This window comes from Nothobranchius furzeri, chromosome 11, assembly GCF_043380555.1.
Source record: "Nothobranchius furzeri strain GRZ-AD chromosome 11, NfurGRZ-RIMD1, whole genome shotgun sequence".
NCBI classification, from domain to species: Eukaryota; Metazoa; Chordata; class Actinopteri; order Cyprinodontiformes; family Nothobranchiidae; genus Nothobranchius; species Nothobranchius furzeri.
In genome coordinates this window covers 67,077,389-67,097,647 of record NC_091751.1, presented here as the reverse complement: position 1 = coordinate 67,097,647, position 20,259 = coordinate 67,077,389, and the positions used below count along the sequence as shown (strand labels likewise).

The window sequence follows — 20,259 nt, the reverse complement described above, 5'->3', positions numbered from 1 at the left end:
CCCAGGAGAGGGAGGAGAGGAGAGAAAGAAAAGCTCCGAGACAAAAGAGGAGATGTACAGAAGGAGTGAAGAACTTTATCAGGAACAAATGGCTCTGATGTGCTGATTATGCACTCAAAAATAGGTTCTCCGGGAAAGGGAGGGAAGCCGCCACACACAAGGCCTCTGGCTGAAGGAGCTGCAGTGTGTCTGCCTATCTACACTTGCTGTGCAGAATCTCCTCCAACCTGTACAGCAGGCACAGACAGGCAGAGAGACGCCGGCCTGCCAGCAGGACGCACCAACTGCTGCATCCTGTAGATGCACGTAAACCAACACCCGCCTGTCGGGCTGACTCTTTTGTGTCACCGAAAACAATAAAATTCTAATTAAAACACCATCAGCCTTCCTTATTTACTTCATTTAAAATGTAATCTTCATGAATTACCCTTTGAAAGATATTATTTGAGTGTGACTCTGTATAAAAGTTATAAACCATCGCTACATTAGCTGCTGCCGACAACAGCCTGAATGTTCTAACGGGACTGATGAGCTAACGGCTAGTCAAATGAAGCCAAGATGAAAGAGGATTGCCGTGTCCTAAAAAATCTTCCGTGTCTAACAATTCACAACACTTCATGCAACATTATTTTGTAAACATCTTAGGTGTGTTCTTGCTGTGTATTAGTTCTAATTCCGTGCTGTCGTTCTTTTTTCAAAACACAGAAACGGTTTCGTTACCTGTTTTGTCGCTACGTTTCGCCGGCGGCTGCAGGCTTCCTCAGGCTGACGCTGATGGTGGCGCGTCACTTCCTAACGGCTTCCATCGTCGGAGCGGGGAGAGCGGGCAGTAGAGGGCGACAACGTCCTCTGCTGCCCGCGGATAAACGGAGAAGGAAGCGACGCGCCGCCATCGGCGTCAGCCTGAGGAAGCCTGCAGCCGCCGGCGAAACGTAGCGACAAAACAGGTAACGAAACCGTTTCTGTGTTTTAAAAAAAGAACAACTGCACGGAAATATTTTATAAACCTGTACGATACCATCAAACACACAAACGTGATGATTTAAATGCATAACTGCCGCTAAACGTAGCACTTCCTGTTAATCCAGGGGTCAGGGTTCAAGTTACATTAGCACAGCGGTGTAACGGCTTGCATGATCAGAATTGATTTTGTTTTCTTATTAAACTTTAATTTTTAAAAAAACGATTCATAGCTGTGATCTAACAAGAGTAAAGGGCAAACATTACCATGTTTGCTGTTCATATGACTTATAATTGAGATAAAGTAAACGTTTGTTGAGTATTTTAACATAAAATTGTTTGATAGTGTTTATTTGGAAAGCAAAACTCTAGCAAGTCCACCAGACCCACGAATACAAACACGGCACAAGGGTCAAGAAAGCAAAACCTTTTGATTCAAACAAAAAAGACTTCATTTCATTTTGATTCAGCCTTTCATAAACAAGTAAATGGTTTAAAGGTCAGTTTGAGGGTCTTTTGTTTAAAAAAATGTTTTTTATATTTCTAAATTTAGTTTCGCTTTATTTTTTTTAGATGAGTAAATAAACCTCCGTAGGTCTGTGCAGAGATGTGAGCCGTAGCTGCTCTACGCTACCACACAGCTAAAGTATAGCTGCTTTAAACTGACCTCGTCATCCTTAAACCAGGAGAGGCTCTCAGCCGTCAGCACAAACCAGTACTCCTTGGCTCCTCCTTTCATGATGCTGATGTTGTTGATGGTCAGCCAGCCCTTACGGATCACCTGCATGGGAGAGTCAGACAGGTAAACATCAAGTCTTCCTGTAAACATTTAATCACATGATGGCAAAACTCTGCTGTGCAGGAAATCATCAACGCACAGATAGCGATGAGATGAGATGTGTGTGTGTGTGTGTGTGTGTGTGTGTGTGGTGGTGGTGGTGGTGGGGGTGGGAGGGTCAGCCATGGTGTCTTTGTGACTCACTCAGAGCCGAGCATACAGGGAAAACGTCTCTGTTAGGCATGTTTAGTGATTCGCTCCCGGTGTTTAGTGGGTTCTGTGTTTAGCGTGCGTGCGTGTGTGCATGCGTGCGTGCGTGTGTACGTGCGTGCGTGTTAGATGTGTTAGCCCTACGCAAACAGCCCGTGGCTACAGTGCCAGGTGATTAATAGGTTAGATTACTGTCAGACTTGGACCGACTAAGGAGGTTACCCAAATCATCACAAAGCCTTTCTCTCACAGCCACTAATGCAGGAGCTGCCTTGTGGCTGAAAACAAATGGAGGCTTTTCTCTTGCATGACCCCTTTTTGTCCAAATGAAAAAAGGAAAAAAAAAACATTCAGTAAATGTGTTGGAGGCAACCCCCTGTAGTCTGTGGGTCTCTGTGGGTGGAGGCGGCGTTAGAACAGCAAACAGAGTCAACTCTTACAATCAGGCCCGACGCGGGAGGAGAGGAGGCCTGCAACAGGAGGGGGGGGGGGGGGGGGGGTTTAGACACCCTGCAGCACTAACAAAAAGAAAAGAAACAACTTTTCTAGTGCAACTCGAAGAAACAGTTTCTGCCCGAGTCGTTAGTAACCTGGACCCGTCAGAGTGGGAAATGAGAAAACGGTAGGTTTGAATGCAGCGGCGCTGGAGAGCACCACACGATGGACATAGGTGTAACTGCAGGCACACTACAAACCCAGGATGAGCAGTACTCACCCTTTAAGGGCAGCTGGGATTCTCACTAAGGGATGGGGATGAAATGCAAGGTGGCTCCTTGATGACACGGGGGTGGGGGTGGGGGGGGGTAAACAAAAGGAAATGTCTCAACGACGGAGGAAATGATGGCAACAACAACAAAATGAATCTTAAAGAAGGAAAAGGCAACCAGTGCCCAGTTCAATCATAATAGCATGCATGAGTAACAATAAATAATAAATAAAAGGAAATCTAAACACTAAAGGGGTCAAATGAAAAAAAAAAACAGTAAATCGGTGCAGAAGTTTAAAATGAAAGGAAAGTTTTTTCTCTTTCATTTCTGTGCTTGACTTTTCCTGTGGTGTGGGTGCAGCACGTCTCTAACCTGCGGTCAGCACTCACCTGATTCCCTGCTGAGCTCTGGCTCTTATTAGTCTGACTGCTCCTCTGCTGAGCGCTGCAGCAGGACAACAGGCAGGAGGCGGGGAGATGGAGAGACACAAGCTCTAATAAGTGTTCCCTTCTTAGTGTCAGAAAATGCAGCATGGCGAAGGAAAGCAACGAGGTCTTTTACTTAGCAAAGCCTATGAAGTCCTCGTGGTTGGTGTTTATGTAGGAGAGCTGGAGGTCGATCAGCAGCAGAACCTGAAAACAAACATTAATCAGTGTGGGCCACCAGCTGCTCCCTGTTCCTGTGTGTGTGCTGGTTCTGGACCAGTGTGTGTGTGTGTGTGATAAACAGTCGCAGTCCTGCAGGTGAAGGTAACTTCCTGAACAGACTCTGGTCAGAGAACTAGCCCTAACCCTCATTTTATAGCCATTTACAAGAATATATGGGTCTGCACTCGGCAGAGGGGAAGTGTCTTGCCCAAGGAGTCAACAGCAGAAGGACCAGCAACCCTCTGATTACGGGACGATCTGCTATCCAGTAACTATCATCAACAGCCGTTAGATCCAAACACAGTTGTGCCAAAATAACTTGTGATGCCGATCTGCCTGTTTGCTGTAAAGGTTTATTAAAGGGACTTTGCAGACTTTTGAATTTTTGTGCTCGTGATTGCCCCCTCAGGCCAAAAGTGTAATGGCGGCTTCAATAGTAGGCTCGTGCACGAGGCGCGCATGCTGTACGTGCACACTCCTTAACGAAAATAACAGCTGAGACAGTCCTGTGTGTGTGTGTGTGTGTGTGTGTGTGTGTGTGTGTGTGTGTGTGTGTGTGTGTGTGTGTGTGTGTGTGTGTGTGTGTGTGTGTGTGTGTGTGTGTGTGGCCAGGAGAACGCGCAGCTAACTAATTAAATAATGTGGTTCTGTACCTTTCTCTTCAGCACAGCCGACAAAGGTTTATGATGGGTCAGTCCTCCTGCATGCTCAGATCATTCCCTTCCCTTGCTTGAAAAATTGTTCCAAAATGAAAGTTGAACCCACATCTTTTTTATCTGTGAATTCAACGCCGTTCGGCGAGTCTCAAATAAAAATTTGGGCATCTTACTGTAAAAAATATACCATTAATGTAAAAAAGAAACTCTAAATAAACTATGTTCACATCCAGAATCAAACCCAGGACTTCTGCACAAAACTCTAACATCTTACTAGGTGAGCTAAAGCACCAGTGACGTCTTTTGTATCTGTAACATTTATATCCTTGATGACAGCTGAAACAACGTTCAAAGAACGGTTCGGAGCGAAAATGGCTATTTTGTTGCTAATTAGCAGGAAATATCTAGAAGAAAGTTCAACAGAAAGTAGCTAAGGGTCCTCAGAAATGTAGCTAGCTTTGTCACTAGGCGTTAGGAACAGCGACAAAGTGGCACTGCCTCTCTCTCTGCTGCTAAAGCTACGGATAGCAAATGCTACGGGCGATGCCTGAGCGTGAACGCGCATGAAGCAGCCTGCTCGACCCGAGCATCTCTCTTTTTCTGTGATTTTACAGAAAAACAGGCAATCACAGTAAAAATGCCAGGGCTCATTCTACAGGACCAGGGCATTGCAGGAGAATGTCTGAAGAAGACATTTATTATTTCTATACATGTTTTGGCTGTCAAACTTCCATAATGCCCCTTTAAATAATGTTTTCATGAACGAGGGATTTGCAGTTAGAAGAAAAGTGTCAGAGGGTGAAACTAAAACACTGTTGGTAAAAATAAAAGTTAATAATTGTATATTTATGTTGTTCACGTAACCCTTTACTGCCAAATGCATCATATCTGCTCCACATGCACCAAGGTTCATAGACCTCTGCCTCCCTAACAGGTTTTGTACGTTCCTCCAACTCTCAGGAATTGTGTAGTGATCTGGCTCCTTGTGGAGGATCTAAGTACTGGAGTTGTAGTTTGTTATTATTACTTTAATTGTTTTATTGATATTAGTCTACAAATTGTTCAAACTTAAAGACAATTTTCTGGTGGTTTCATGTTTGAGGGTCAGCTGACATCTAAATAACACCCCTCGTGAAAACCCCTGGTGGTGGTTGGAGTGCTCAGCAGCCTCGCCTCCATCAGTTCGCCCCAGGGCAGCTGTGGCTGGGATGTAGCTCATCACCACCAGTGTGTGAATGTGTGTATGCGTGGGTAAATGACTGGTTGTGTTGTAAAGTGCCTTGGGGGGTTGTAGAAACCTAGAAGGTGCTACATCAAATTCAGAAAGGGCTTCGGCCAGGATGTGAACTCTTGTCTCATCAGAGGCAGGTCTATCCAGACAAACCATAATTATCTCATCAGTCTGACCCAAACAAGTCCACGCCGAGAGCAGGATCTCCGGAACCTGAACAGAGACCCTGTTCTGAAGCTTCAGATGAAGCTTGTGGAGGTTGACTACAAATGTTTTGTTTCTCATCGATGACTCGTTCGGCTAATTACCGTGGTGACTAGATTACGCTGACCCGACCTTTAACCAGGTCAGCGTTTCGCTGCCAAAGTTGAAAGTGTGATGCTAAACCAACGTTAAGTAAAGGGTCAGTCTGCTACACTGAAACACCAACATGCACCTAAGGCTCTTAGCTCCGGCTTACCTGATCCTTGGCCCGGCTCTCTCTGTCTCGAATGTGAGAGGTCACAATTCGTTCGGTTTCCTCGCGAAGTCTCGGGAAGCATTCCAACTGAAAACACAAAAGAACGGTTCCAGTACGTTCTGTCGTGCCCCTCGGAGCCCAAAGGAGTCGGCGCTACCTTGTTGGAGCACTGGCGTACGGTGTTGATCAGCTCCTGGATCACCATGTCCACACACTTGATGCAAGGCTCCTTCAGCTTCACTACCTGCTTCTTCACAATGGCCTCAAAGGCCATGTCTGGGGTGAAGAGTCCAGTTCTGGATCAAAACAGAAGATCTAGACATAAATGAGGAGAGAGAGGTCCCGCCAACACATCATCCAGCCTGGGGCTGAGAATTATGGTTATGAAGACGTCAGCTCCACCTGTGACCACATTCCTCGCTCCGTTATTTATCTGGACTAAACACCATATGAGCATCTATGAAAATAAAGAACATTTAAAAGAATAAACCATTCAGCTCTATTCTGATTCCCTCTGATGGCGTCTGGTCAGTTACCAGAAATAAAAGAAATAAAAATTCAAGCTCTGCCTTTGAAGATTAATTCTTCAGCTAATCAAAATAAAATGGTCTAATTAACAACTTTTTATTTAAATATATTTTAATATTTAATCTTTAGGAAAGGCTTAAACATATTAATTTATTTATTTCCAACCTAAAAGCTTCGTGTTTACCTCCAACACAGGAAAGAAAAACAATGATCTGTGAACGGGGATGTTTTAGGGCGTCGCACCGACCTGATGCCGTGGATGTTCTTGATGGCATAACTGATCTCACGACGCATCTCCTTCTCATCACACTCCATCTGTAAACCAGGATCGGAGCAAAAAACAGACAAAAAGGTCTTTATTTGTTTTGTTTTTTCCAAAAACCATCAGAAAACAGCAAACAGGTGTTGTTCATTAAGCCAGATTAATGTTTGTCACAAGACTTATTTAATTTTAAAGATTACGATCATAATCATTTGGGATGAGCCGGATACTCGTTTCAGACGAGTATCCGGTACGGATAAAGCATTTTTGACGAGTACGAGCATGAAACGAGTAAAACTCGTAAATATCTGTAATCGTGCTGAAGGAAAATCCTCATTGGGTAACTGACTGTCTTCACGCTCTGTGATTGGCCAGTCACATAGAGCGCCCGCCCCTCCCTACACACAAAACTCTGCAGCCGGGAGCTCCCAGCTCAGTCCGCGTCCGGTCCATCCACACAGGCACGCACACACACACACACACACACACACACACACACACACACACACACACACACACACACACACACACACAGTAACGGATCTCTCTGTGCTTGCTTCAGTGTTCACGTTTCTTCAGTACTCCCTATGTTTTCTTCAGTTTGCTTCTTTTTAAAGTTACTTTAAAGTTATTTAAAGTTACTTTTTTTCGTAACGTACGTGGTGCATTTGACAAGACAGAGCTGAAAACGGCTCGTGCTGCGTCAGTCACTGCCTCCGCTCCGGTCGGGTTTTTTTTCCTCTCTCTCTCTCTCTCCTCTTCCTCAGGTTCCACTCCCTCTTTCCTATTCACTCTCTCTCTTTCTTTACATTTTTTAATCACAATTGTCTATTTTTTGCTCATTTTAGGTATATTTTAATCATTTTCTAAATAATTTTTTCTGTTTTACATGTTTTGTTTTTGTGAAGCGCCCCGTGATTTTTATCTTGAGAGGCGCTATAGAAAAGATCTTTTCTTCTCTCTCTCTCTTAATTCATGCACTTAAATATTAATGTTCTGATTTTATTGAAAAACTTGTTCTGTAATAGTTCCTTTACTATTGTGATCAAAAACATTTAATCTCAACTCTGAGGCTGCTCTGTAAATAGTTTTCAAATAAACAATACACATAGCAACTTCTGATCAGACTTAAAATAACATATTGATTTAAACCACACCCACTTCCGGATTAGGCCACGCCCACTCCAAGTGCAGATACAGATACAGTGGTGTACTCGCTCATCCCTAAAATCATATCTACTAAATATGTTTAACGTTATTTGGAAATAGACCCGCATTTTTTTCAGGGTTTTATTTTTCTGTCAAATTCCAAGAACGCAAAAAATAAAATGTTTATTTAAATGTGTATTTTTATTTTGGCAGCCACAGTTGTTGATCTATTGCAGCTAATTAACCCAACATCCATGTTTGTGGCCTGTGTACCTGGAGAAATCCCACACATGCGCAGATGAACACACTAACTCCACACCTGCATGTGGAGCTGGGATTTGAACCTGCAACCTTCTTGCTGCGAAGCACCAGCGCTACCAGCTGCACCCCCATGCAGATGAAGCGGCTCCACCAAGATTTTGACCCGCCAGTTAAATAAGGCAGAGATATAATTTTTTACACTTTTTTTTAATTGCTTAATATAAAAACTACTTTATTTAACAAAAGTGATTCTCGACTTGTTAATGCTGGCATTGTTCTGGATTATCTCTGATTCACCTTGACCAGCTCGAAGGGGAAGCGCTCGTGAAAGATGCGATTGATTTTTGCTCCTCCTGACAACTCCACCGTGTCCACCTGGTCCCCTGAACCCTCAATCCTCTTCTCAAAGTCTACAGAGAACTGCTGCACCATTCTGAAACACAAAATGCATTAACCAGCAATGAACAGGCGTCAGTGGGGGGGAAGGGGGGGGGGGGGGGGACTGGCTGTGCATACTGACTGCAGCAGCTGCTTGGTCTTGCGGGACGGGTCATCGGGTCGGTATCCCCGGTATTCCTCTGCCTCTTTGTCCAGAGCCAACAGCTGGGCCTGCAGCTTGCTGCGGAAAGCTGGCAGGGTGTCCCGGATATGGTTGGTCAGTTGCTATGGAGACCCAAAACCAGCAAAATGGGACAAGCTCAACATATAATAAATACATTTTGAAATAAAATGAAATAAAACCGACGCAACGCTCAGAGAAAATATCTATGAACGTATGAATAATTAAGAGCAAAAGTGGAAAAGTGCTTTTCCACCTACAGACAGCCTTTTCCTTTTAACATCCACTCTGATGGAGCGGGGGTTAGTAGGCCGCCCTCATTAATTATGTAAAGTGCTCAGCGGGGAGGCCCTGAGAATAAATCCATCATCACCTGGTTGAGCACTTGCTGCAGGCGAGGGGTGCCCATTTTTTCAGCCATGTGTCTGTAGGCTGGGTGGGTCAAGAAGAACTTCCTCTCAGCGTCTAAAGCGGCCTTGATGTCCTTCTTTCCATCGATGTCCTTCTGACTGCGGTTGACCACGCCGATGTACCCTGGGAAAATAAATAAATAAACAACCAGCGTCCGTCTGAGCGAAGCAGCACGTGCGGCGGCAGAGGCCTGAGAAACATCATCACAAACACACACGCTGCAGAAACAAGGAAAAGCCTCCGGTGCTTCTAGTAAATAAAACTCCAAACCTCTTCGAAGTGGCAGCAGCTTGTTCTCCAGAACGTCTCGGGCATCGGTACCTTCATCCATCAGATCCAACTTGGTGATCACACCAATGGTCCTGAGACCTTCATCGAGGAGAATGAAGCAAAACCACAGGTTAGAAGACTTCCCCTTCAAGTAACAAATAAATGTTCAATAAATGATGCGCTCTACTCGTTGACCCCAGAAACGGTCGCAATCTCCATCTAGACGTTTAAAGGTGTGGAACGCTCATTTAATCAACACGTCTGCAGCGGTCTCGACAGGAATGAATGCCTTGTTAGTCGATCTCCGGGTAAAAAAAACGTCAGTGCGCCTGTTTGAGGAACTAGAATTGAGCCACATCAGAGCTGAGCTTCAGATGGCAGGATTTGAACTCTTATTTCCTGATCATCTTAGGTGTGTTCTTGCTGTGTCGTTCTAATTCCATGTTGTCGTTGTTTTTAAAACACAGAAACAGTTTTGTTTACCTGTTTTGTCGCTACGTTTCGCCTGCAGGCGAAACAGGTAAACAAAACTGTTTCTGTGTTTTAAAAACAACGACAACATGGTCTTATTTCCTGATATTTGGACATCTAGCCTCTCATTGGCTAACAGCAACACAACACTACCACTGACTCTGTTTGCTCTGCAAGTGTGATGTTTTACCTCCACAAATAAACCAAGCCTGGAGGAGTTCTGCTGTGTGGTGGCATTGCTAATGCTAACCCCAAAATTCCACTGTCTCCGCTCCGCCCCCGCTTTCTGCTGCCGCTCGCTTCGGAACTCAAATTATACTGGTACCCGCTCTACAACGGCTCCGCCCCGGTGCGGAGACCTGAGGTGGGCAAACAAGCATGCGCGGGATTTTCGAGATCTTGCGATACAGTCCGAGCAATAAACGCGGAAGTTAGATCCAAACACCCGTTGTGTGGGAGAAGCATCGAAATGAACAGTTTAATCTGCCCATCATTTGTGTTGAGAGATCAGCAGTGTTTGGATCAACAAAGTGTGACTACTTTGATAGTGGAAACTGTATTTATGGCTTACTTTTGTGCATTTAAAGTTCAGCCGCCATTGATAGTTGTTAAAAGTTGTTAAACCTGTGCATATGAAACAAAAAACGCCTTTTGTTTATCGATTTATTGTGAAAAAACAGAAGTTGTGCTTGCTCCTTTTCCTGTTGGGCGGTTGTGATTTCTGTCCATTTACTGCGGAGGTGCTCCGGCGTCCAGCAAAAATAGAATCAATCCTATTTTTGCCGGATGGCGGAACGGCGGGCGGCGCACCGCGTCGCACGGCCGCAGTAGTGGAACAGCTCTGATTGACTACAACGGGACCGTTTTTGCTGCGGAGTTCGTGGCGGAGTGGAGATAGTGGAATTTTGGGGTAAAGCCTGGGGCACACCGGAGGCAGACGCACCACGCCACGTCTTGCTGTCATTTTAAATAGAAGCAATTATAGTTGTTGAGAGTGGGCACATGGGGAGCGCCGCGCCGTGACCCAGAAGCACCGCGCTGAGGCGATGAAGACAGACACCAGTTCTGACTGAAGCGCCACGGCGTGGCTGTTTACAATGTTGTGGAGTAGTTTAGAACAGACTTTACGATGCGGAACGGCTTTACGGCACAAACTCAACCGCCGGCACAAACCCAGTCGCAGTTTTGATAACTTTAAAGTACTACTGATCTTAATATTTTAATAAATAGCGTACTTACCCACTGTTAATAAATTAGTCTCACAAACACAACGGCAAGTCTGACCACGTATAAACAATAGAGTCACTTCCTGTTCTCGTGTCCCACGTGATCTTGCGACTATCGCGCGACTTTCCAAGAAGTGCTCAGCGGCGCGTCATGTGTGACCACTTGACTTATCAAAATCTCGAGCGCGACGCAACACGTCTGCCTCCGGTGTGCCCCAGGCTTAATGGTTAGCTTCTACTAGCTGAAACCTTCTCTGCTGTCTCCTGGACACCAAACCAACAACAGCCGTTCGAGTTAAGATGGGTGAGTCCATGAATGTTGTGTAACAGTGTGACATAGATCTGTCAGGATTTTCTAATACTAGACGTTCACCGTCTATATCAGAAGCTAATGCAGGAGATTGGTGTAGGAGACTATTTTCATGTTCAGCCTGCATGAAAAACTGTGAGTGGTCGACTATAATCAGAAATGACCATTTAAACATGATTTTTCAGTGTTCCACACCTTTAAATGGAGGAGAAGTTGGGCTGCTCTGTGGGGGATGAGACTGTCCAGGAGTCTAGTCAGAAACTTTGGAGATATGAACTAGTCTCTGGTTCTTGTCTTGTTTCTGGTTCTGTAGTGAGGTCATCAGTGGCGACACCACCACACTACACCACCCACAGCTGTTCCCCTATCTGCAGCCAGTCCAGGGTCCTCTACATCCTGTCCAAAACGTTGACCCCATGATCCAATCTGCACCCACTACCCAGATGTTTTGTTTCCTCCAGGTTAAGCGCCTCGTGATTTTTATCTTGAGAGGCGCTATAGAAATGATATTTTCTTCTTCTTCTTCTTCTTCTTAAATCATCTGATCTGATAAACCAAAGCCAAACAGGAGTCATAATCAACTGTTTTCCGTCAGCTCCACTCTTACAAACCCTGGAAGGTTCGTTACAAAGAAGAATATTTAAACCAAACACAAATCTCTGTTTTTTGTCTATGTAACGGAACGAAATGACTGTTTTTTTCCCTCCTCTGACACAGAACTAGTCTGCATGAGATATGGTCTCAAGGTCTCACGCATTCCTTCTAACCTGCTTATTTTCAGCTCAACAGAAGAATGAAGAATGAACTCTTTTCTTTTAATTAATCAAAGAACTCTATTTTAATAAAGCTAATCCAACAAAGTGTTAGTCAATAAATAAAATGTGACCGATCTGTGAAATCTAAATATTAATTACTTTATTATAATCCTATAGAATATAATAAGTAATATGACTTTAAATGTTCCAACAGGACTGATTTCACGTAGCGTTAAAAGACATGACACATTACTTTCACTGATCCAATCAGAATCTGCCAGATCTGACGGAGGCGTGGTTTTGGTGGTGTTTGGTAAGTCTGTCAACTTTTCATTCGACCATAAACCAAAACATCCGAAGTATAAAACTATGCCCACGTCAGCTCTAACGCCAGTTCAAAGCCTTCCAGAGAAAGTGACGGAGTGGCCGATCCTGATCTAAACTCTTCAACCGAACGAACAACGACAAGCTGAAAAATATGTTGCTGTTCCAACAGCGGCAACAGAATAAAAGCTGAACCATCAAGACCCAGGCTTGGGTCTCACCAGACGCCAACAAACTGTCGTGACCCGGAAGTAACTCACAGACTGGACTGGTCGGAACCGCTGCTTTTCCTACCGGCTCAGTTCCAGAGAAGGTCAAGATAGACCTCGACATTCCTGATCTAAAGGGGACTTCCTGAAGGGTAGGTAGACCGGCAAATGGTGCCTCATGTGTTTATGAACCTCCTAACCTAAGCTTAATGCGACGACATCACCTTCAGTTCCCGTCAGAACTAATCGCTTCTTCGGATTTGCTGGTTCTGATTAACATCACACGTCATCCATTCACCGTCTCATCCGCATTAGTTGCACCATACATTTAGTGTTTGAAGTCAGTCTAGTTTAATTTGTTAGTAACACAATTCTTAACTTTTAAACTTGACTCTCTCTCTTCTGTTGTCTCTGAGTGAATACGAAGCTGTTATCTAATCCCTGCAATAAAAAGATCCAATCTTCTGCTTTAAATAACCTCACAGATCCGTAAGGTGGATTTCATATTTCCTATGGAGTCCTACGCCTTACGGCTCATTAAATAACACGTCATTTAAATCATTACATCTAGATTTATTAACAGTCACTTGTTTTGGTTTACACCAGACAATCCATAAAGTGTGTCATCGGAATCTGGGTCTCTGGCTCCACGCCGAGCTTTGATTTCCAACTTTCCTACATCTAAAGTGAAGTTTTGAACAAAAAACCTCTTCCTTGCTCACTTCTTTGGGTACACGAAGGGACTTTCAGCTCAAACCCTCAAAAACAAGTCAGTCGCTTCTCGTGGTGCGACCTTGGCCTAGAAATGAGTCATTCAGTCAGCCAGTCAGAGCTGCAGCCAGCTCAAATCAAGCTAACCTTCTCTGCAGCCGCCACCAGCAGCTCCAGCCCCAGCACCTCGGTCTTACCCTGCGGGTCGACGTCCTTGGCCAGCTTCAGGGCGTCCGAGTTGGCCAAGTCGGTGTTCGCCGGAGTGACAGCCAGGATCAAACAGCTCTCTCTGCTGATGAACTGCATGATCATGTCTCTGATTTGCTGCTCGATGTCCGCAGGTTGGTCTCCAACCGGCACCTTGGTTATCCCAGGCAGGTCGATGAGGGTCAGGTTCAGCACTACACAATCAGAGGGATGCAGGAAATCAGCTGGACGAGTCTCGTGTCACTCTGACCTAGAAACCACCTTCTAAGATTCTGTTTATCTGGGTTAGCTCCCAACGGTTCCCACACAGCCGTCTAAAGCTGCAACATAAATAACCTCTAGTTCTGGATCTGAGAGCTGATCAGGGATCTGGTCAGATAACTGATCTGGGAACTGGTCAGAGAGCTGGTCGGGGAACTGGTCAGAGAGCTGGTCGGGGAACTGGTCTTGGGGAGAAGAAGGAACTCCAAAAAGTGGATAAATCTGCTCCGAAATGACCAGCAGCAGCCTCTCTTCCCTGGAGAGCGTTCCCACCAGCAGAACCAGAACCAGACTAAAGAAAATAAGGATGGACCCATCCCATCAAACTCGTTATCTATTCACCCTCCTTCCTTTAGGCAGAGGGCTGAGGGGCACCGGAGCCTGGACACCATTGCTGATATTCAGCTTTTTCCCTGAGACTGTGAGGCCTGTGGCGTTTGGATCATCATTCCCAGGACTCCCTTGTTTTTTTTAACTGGATCCAATTCTTTCTGACACAAGAATCTAGAACCATAAAAGGTCTGTTTGTGTCTCTCAGCAAAGAGGATGCCATTATTTTACTCATGCTGTTTTAAATACCTGACTTCTGTATTTCCTGCGTGATAAAATCCGGTGGACTAAAGACCAGCATATAATCCCATATGTTACCAGAGTTAGCAGCAGAACTGAAACAAAAGCAAAAGATGGAATATTTAACATCTTTCTCACTTTTCTCAGAACAAAAGGGAACAAATTTTCTGAACACGTCTCACAACATTGTTCACGCCTGCCTGAAATGGTCACCCAGTTTATGTGTCTGTCAGATATTCTCTGTTCCCTAAATCTTCAGCTTAAAACTGCTGGCAGCAGGTGCTGAAGCTGAGTAAACGACAGCAATCCTCTGATCAGGCTCCGTTTGGAAAGAAATGCATGAAAAATGCAGTCAGAGTTTTAGCAGCTACATTTTGTCACATTTAGCTCCTCATAACAATCAAAACAAAGTGTGAAATTCACCACATTTACAGAAGAAATTACAACCAAATAACAGTTTAAATATAAATAAATAAACATTTTGAAATAGGTCCAGATAAAGTCCCGTTACAGGGTTGATATCTACTTGTGGTGGTGAGACTAAACATGCAGCAAACTCAGACTGCTGGACGCTGAAGCAGGATGAGACCTCCTCTCTCTCTCTCTCTAGGATTTGTTCTCACTAGATTATTTTACAATCAGGGTCTTTGCTTTCGACAGCGTTAGAGCATGCCACACTGTTATAAACTGTTGTCGTTTTCTCTGCCATCCGACCGGATCACGTCTCCAAACCTGCATCTGTGGAAATCTGAGCTCTGTGAGAGGAAACTGAAGCCTCCAACACAGACTTCCTGCTGCCTGTTTGAGGCTCTCTGCATCCGCCTAAAGGATCCTCCACTCCTCCTCGTCTCTCATCATTTTAAAACATAATAAACGATCAAATCCATCTGCTGTGGAGCACCACACCCCCCTGCTCTTTATGCACCCCCACCCCCACCCCCAGAAATTCACCACCTTGCCCTTCAGGGTCAGCTGATTTCTGGACCCAGACTGAAGAGGACTTTTCTTTCACAAAATAAATAAGCAAATTGAATCATTAGCAGTTAATTCAAACTCTTCTCTACAATAAAGCAGCCATCTTTGCTTCCTGACCCTGGCAGCTCTTTAACCCTCTGGAGGCAGGCGTTGCAGAACATTACAACCTACCTATGGTTACTCCACGTACGTATTTCATGAGCATTTTTTAACTCAGATGTACCCCTGAAGGACTTAGTTGTTCGTCCTTTTATCAAAACTTTTTTTGAGCCTGAGAGGGTTACGCTGACTCGCGACTCGCCACGACTCGCCACTCGCTTTTGTAACTCAACAGTTAGAGGAGGAAAGCAGCGGCTCCGGCTGTACCGTGAGGGGAGTAAACCCGCAGGTTGATGGGGACGGGGGAGATCCCTTTGTTGGCCCCTGTGACCCGGTCGGTCTCCCCCTCGATTTCCTGACGCACCTCGTCAAAGTCTGTGAACTTCTTGCCCTTGCAGTGGAGGAATTCTGCCCATTCTGATGAGATGAGAGGAGAGATGGGAGATTAGTAACGGCCGTGCTGAGTGGAAAGTAAGGCCAGCGGAGGAGGGAATGAGCAGAAAAGAGGAAGAGTGTGCGTTTGTGTGAGTGCATAAATGAGTGTGTGTATGTGTGAAAATGTGTGTGTACCCACCAGCATTTGCACTGATGAGCTGCAGAACCAGAGGCCTGCGGGTGACAATCCCAGATCCACGAGGCAGAAAGTCCCTGAGACCAGAAATCATTAAATAAGACCACAAAAGAGGAAATGTGAGGGGTGAATAAGATATTTTAGTTCATTTTAAATGATATTTATAAACTTGAATTGAACTGAATTGAACTGAATTGAACTTTTATCTAATAACAAACGTTTTATCACGACTAAACATTTGAATCCATCAAACAGACACTGGCATTGATTCATTCCTGTTCCAGCTCTCAGTGAGAGTCGTGATGCTGAATAACGATCTGGAGAATTTTCTCAGGCTCCTCCCACTCAAAGGCCCAATGATGACATCAGAACAGACCTGGGCAAACGTTCACATCACTTTCATTAAACCTTGTTTTAGAATAACAACATATTCAATTCAATTTAATTCAGTTCAACTCAATTCAATCCAATCCATTTCAATTGAATTCATTTCGATTCCATTCGATTCGATTCAATTCAATTTGATTTGATTCAATCCGACTTGATTTGATTCGATTCGATTCGATTCGATTCAATTCAGTTCATTTCAATTCAATTCAATTCAAAACTGTTATTTTCCATTTTATATATATATATATATATATATATAATTGAATTGAATATGAATATGTTGTTATTCTAAAACAAGGTTTAATGAAAGTGATGTGAACGTTTGTCAAGGTCTGTTCTGATGTCATCATTGGGTCTTTGAGTGGGAGGAGCCTGAGAAAATTCTCCAGATCGTTATTCAGCATCACGACTCTCACTGAGAACTGGGACAGGAATGAATCAATGCCTGTGTCTGTTTGATGGATTCAAATATTTAGTCGTGATCAAACGTTTGTTATTAGATGAAAGTGGGTTTTGTTTCTATTCTGTTCTGATTGCTCATAAATCCACAAGAACCCTAATCTGAAGAATCTTATTTTCTCATTAACCAGCAGGTCCTGCCAGATTAAATGAGCACTCCACTCATTGGTTCACAATATAATTTAAATATGTCTTAAGATCAGACATTTGACCCAAATCTGGTAGAAATTAAATTTGAGAGCCACGTCGAGTGGAAGTTGCTGCTGGCTGATTTGTCTTGAACTGAGGGTGAAATGAAGCAGTTATGGTTAACTGCGGTCATTCTAGACAAAAACCAAATCTGAAAACAATATTTAAATCAAGCTAAAGGTAAAACACAAGAAAAGTCTCAGAAATTTTGTAATTTTTGTAAGAACTAAATTAATATCAGATTCTGCCAATAAAAGGGCTCTAAAACAATTCATATGTAAATATTTAGCATATTTACTGCAAAATCTCATTTTTCTGCTTTAGTGCTGCAACAAGGTTTTATTAATAATAAATTATTATACCTTTTGTTTTACTACAGCATCGGTAAGCTTCCTGTGCACAGATTATTAAGGATGCTTGTTTCAGCTGTGAGATTAGACGGTATAGGATCAATGAAAACATAAGTTGTCACACACTCCATGGAAACTTTCAGAGAATCCACAAATAGTGGCTTTCAAATGGTTTTGTTACTTTTTGCAAGTTTAGAAAAGCAGCAGATGAGACAGCATGTCTGATAATTTAGTTTTTCATCTGATAATATTAGAACATGTCAGTGATGTCTGAGGAGCTTTTATAAACACCGTATAACTAACACTACTGGAGAGGGCATGAATTACACAGAGGCTTCTGGGGAGCCCAGTAATGGGGGGGGGGGGGGGGGCTGTTTTGCCTTAGCCCCCAAAACATTTTGTTTAGTTTTCTTGTTTTTATTTAACTATTTTCCTGTCTTGTCTGTCTCTCATCTTCCTGCATATCCTCTAAACTCTCCAGAAAATCTGCTGCCTGGATTCTTACTTTTTCACCTCATCAGTTACTTCTGAGCAGACCAAAGGGATCTCCTGACCACAACGCGGAGAGCGCGTTTCGATGCTGCGTCAGTGAGGTGAAATCACCGCAGCAAAGGTGATGAGCTCCGCAGTGGCAGAGCGCTTCAGGCACAAATAAGACAGAAAGTAGAGAACATGTGCGGACATGAACGATTGTGTGTTAATTATAATGTTTTTGGTTGCACCACTTTGAGAATGGACCGTGCGCTGGACGCAGCAGCCTGGAGCGCTGCACACCAACGATCATCGCTGTGCCGCTCTCTGTGCTCTCTGCTCAAAAGAGTCCATAAATGATATCATATAGGTAGAAAACTTATTTCCGGCTCCCCTGGATGTGTAGGATTTACAGCTCCCCCATAATTCGATCCCTGCTCCTGGATGAAAAACCGGACATTTTTATCAATGCAAGACCCCCCCCACCCCGGACAGAGAGTGAAAAGTGGACATGTCTGGGGAAAAGAGGTCACCCTAGTTTAATATAAAGTGGGAGATTACAGAAACAGTAATTTGCTCGTGCCCTTGCTGCCCTGGGCCCTTTAGAGTTTGTGGACCCCTGGGCAATTGCACAGTTGCACATATGGTTAATCTGGCCTTGCCTACAGCAGCAGTCTAGTGGTGAAACCTGGGTTGGTGGATGAACCTGTGATCTGATGGCCCAAGCCCCACCCCCACAGGTGCTGCTCTGACCCATCAAGCCTCCCTGATGTGTGGTGGTCGGCACCCACAAAGTGTTTGATCTTTGACCTGAAGCAGGAGAAGATGATCTGAACTCTGCAGACAGACATGCTCTGCAGGCCTCTTGCGTCATCTTGAAGGTTAAAAGGATTAACCTATTTCCGGTGGTCAGTTGTTACCTGCCGACAAAGTTCTCCAGCACAGAGCTCTTCCCCGCGCTCTGCCCGCCGACCACCGCGATCTGCGGTAGGTCCAGGTTGCAGGCCTGGCCAATGGAGCTGAAGGCATCCTGCAGCTTGTTGACCAGCGGGATCAGGTCCTCCATGCCACGATTTCCCATGGTGCCTTTGGTCGGTGGAGTCGGCTTCAGCGAATGGAGAGAGGAGGGAGGCGGGGGGAGGGAGGGGGACGTGGTGCTGCTATATTAGTCCGGGACTACCGTGGTGCTTGTTGATATGGTGAAGTCATCTAGCCGCGCAGCGCCCCGAGCCAGGCGAGGGTCAGACCGGACTGTGGATCGAGGAGAGGGAGAATCAGAGACCAGCAGGAGGGGGTGGGGGTGGGGGGTGTCACGGACAGACAGACAGGGACACGCAAATGCGCAGTCCCACGCACACAAACACTCAGAACCTCAAGGACATTTAGAAATAGACGCTCCATCTTCAGAAGGCCGCGTACACGAATAAAATTAGGATTCACGAACACATCACGCACTAGCTGGCGCGTGCATGTACGAACCCATTCCCCACAGAATCTAGTAATACAGAACATGTCACAGGATGAGATCAGAGCCAGGTTCTGTGCTTGGAGCTCACCTCTCCGTATCCCGCTCGGTCGCTGTCCGGTGCTGAAATCACGCGCAGCTCGAGCAGCGGAGGCGAAGCGTCGAGAGCCCGAGGAGGGTTCGGGTTCTGGAGAGTCCGGTCGGTTCTAGCAGCACCTGCTCGGGGTGGGGGTGGGGGGGAGCATCAGCCGAACGGGGACAGCGGTCGTTCTCTAGACGTCACAGCGCAGTTTCATCCCGAACGTAAATTGTCCTTTGACAGATTAATCATATTTACCTCTCTCTCTCTCTCTCTCTCTCTCTCTCTCTCTCTCTCTCTCTCTCTCTCTCTCTCTCCCCCCTAACGAAGCTGCGCCTGGCTGCAATACCGTACCGACTCGCGGAGGACCAATGAGAACAGCGGGTCGGGAGACGTGGCAGTGGAAAGGTGGCCTGTCATTGGCTGTTCGGGTACAGGTTAGGCCTACCTCGGCCCGCCTCCTGTTTACATCCCCGCCGCTTGTGCCGCTGTGAGTCATGCGGCACGGCTGCGTATCGCTGCAACGCGGGAGGAGGATGCGTCCCTCCAGATCTCCGCAGCAGAAAGCAGCTGTCGTAAATTTAACACCAGGCGCGCGCTCTGAGGCGCTCGTGATACAGCAGGAAACTGTCAGCTTAGAAGCGAGTGTATGCTGAGAGCCATTAATGAGCACTGGGCGGCGGGATTTGGGGTGTGGTGGTGGTGGTGGTGGGGGTGCTCAGTCCCAGACTGTCTCTGCTGTCGGATGGAGCCACTCATGTGAAAAGGTGCTGCCTGCAGGCCCACAGCTGGGCCGGCTGCTGGAAACGTGTCTCCCGTTGGCTGCAGACTCTCTTCTGATCTGAATGAAAGTCTAACAGGCTCCTAAACCCTCTGGCTGACATAATGAAGAGAGACTGGATACACGTCAGAGCTTCTCCTTGTAGGCACACAATGTCCTGAGTGAGATGAATATGTTCTTGCCATCAGCATAAGGTCCACTCGCAATGTCTCCAGCACTAGATGGCAGTAAGGGACTGATGCACTTCTGTGTTTCAGCTCTTCTCTGGAAAACAACGAAGCTATGTTTGGATGTTTG

General features: G+C 45.3%; 1 protein-coding gene across 1 annotated transcript in view; it reads right to left on the bottom strand.

The window, feature by feature from the left end:
• Nucleotides 1-19,334, bottom strand: part of dnm3b (dynamin 3b) — a 30,817-nt gene extending 11,483 nt beyond the window's left edge. The window contains exons 1-15 of the mRNA XM_070541765.1: nt 19,194-19,334; nt 18,558-18,888; nt 15,782-15,855; nt 15,475-15,624; nt 13,293-13,496; nt 9,090-9,188; nt 8,782-8,942; nt 8,370-8,512; nt 8,147-8,282; nt 6,425-6,492; nt 5,807-5,945; nt 5,650-5,736; nt 3,217-3,287; nt 3,045-3,099; nt 1,628-1,741 (exon numbers count right to left, since the gene is read on the bottom strand). Of these exons, the coding sequence (XP_070397866.1) occupies nt 1,628-1,741; nt 3,045-3,099; nt 3,217-3,287; nt 5,650-5,736; nt 5,807-5,945; nt 6,425-6,492; nt 8,147-8,282; nt 8,370-8,512; nt 8,782-8,942; nt 9,090-9,188; nt 13,293-13,496; nt 15,475-15,624; nt 15,782-15,855; nt 18,558-18,718 (1,662 nt within the window). The 5' untranslated portion in view covers nt 18,719-18,888; nt 19,194-19,334. The remainder of the gene's footprint in view (nt 1-1,627; nt 1,742-3,044; nt 3,100-3,216; nt 3,288-5,649; nt 5,737-5,806; nt 5,946-6,424; nt 6,493-8,146; nt 8,283-8,369; nt 8,513-8,781; nt 8,943-9,089; nt 9,189-13,292; nt 13,497-15,474; nt 15,625-15,781; nt 15,856-18,557; nt 18,889-19,193) is intronic.
• Between the last annotated feature and the right edge of the window lie 925 nt (nt 19,335-20,259).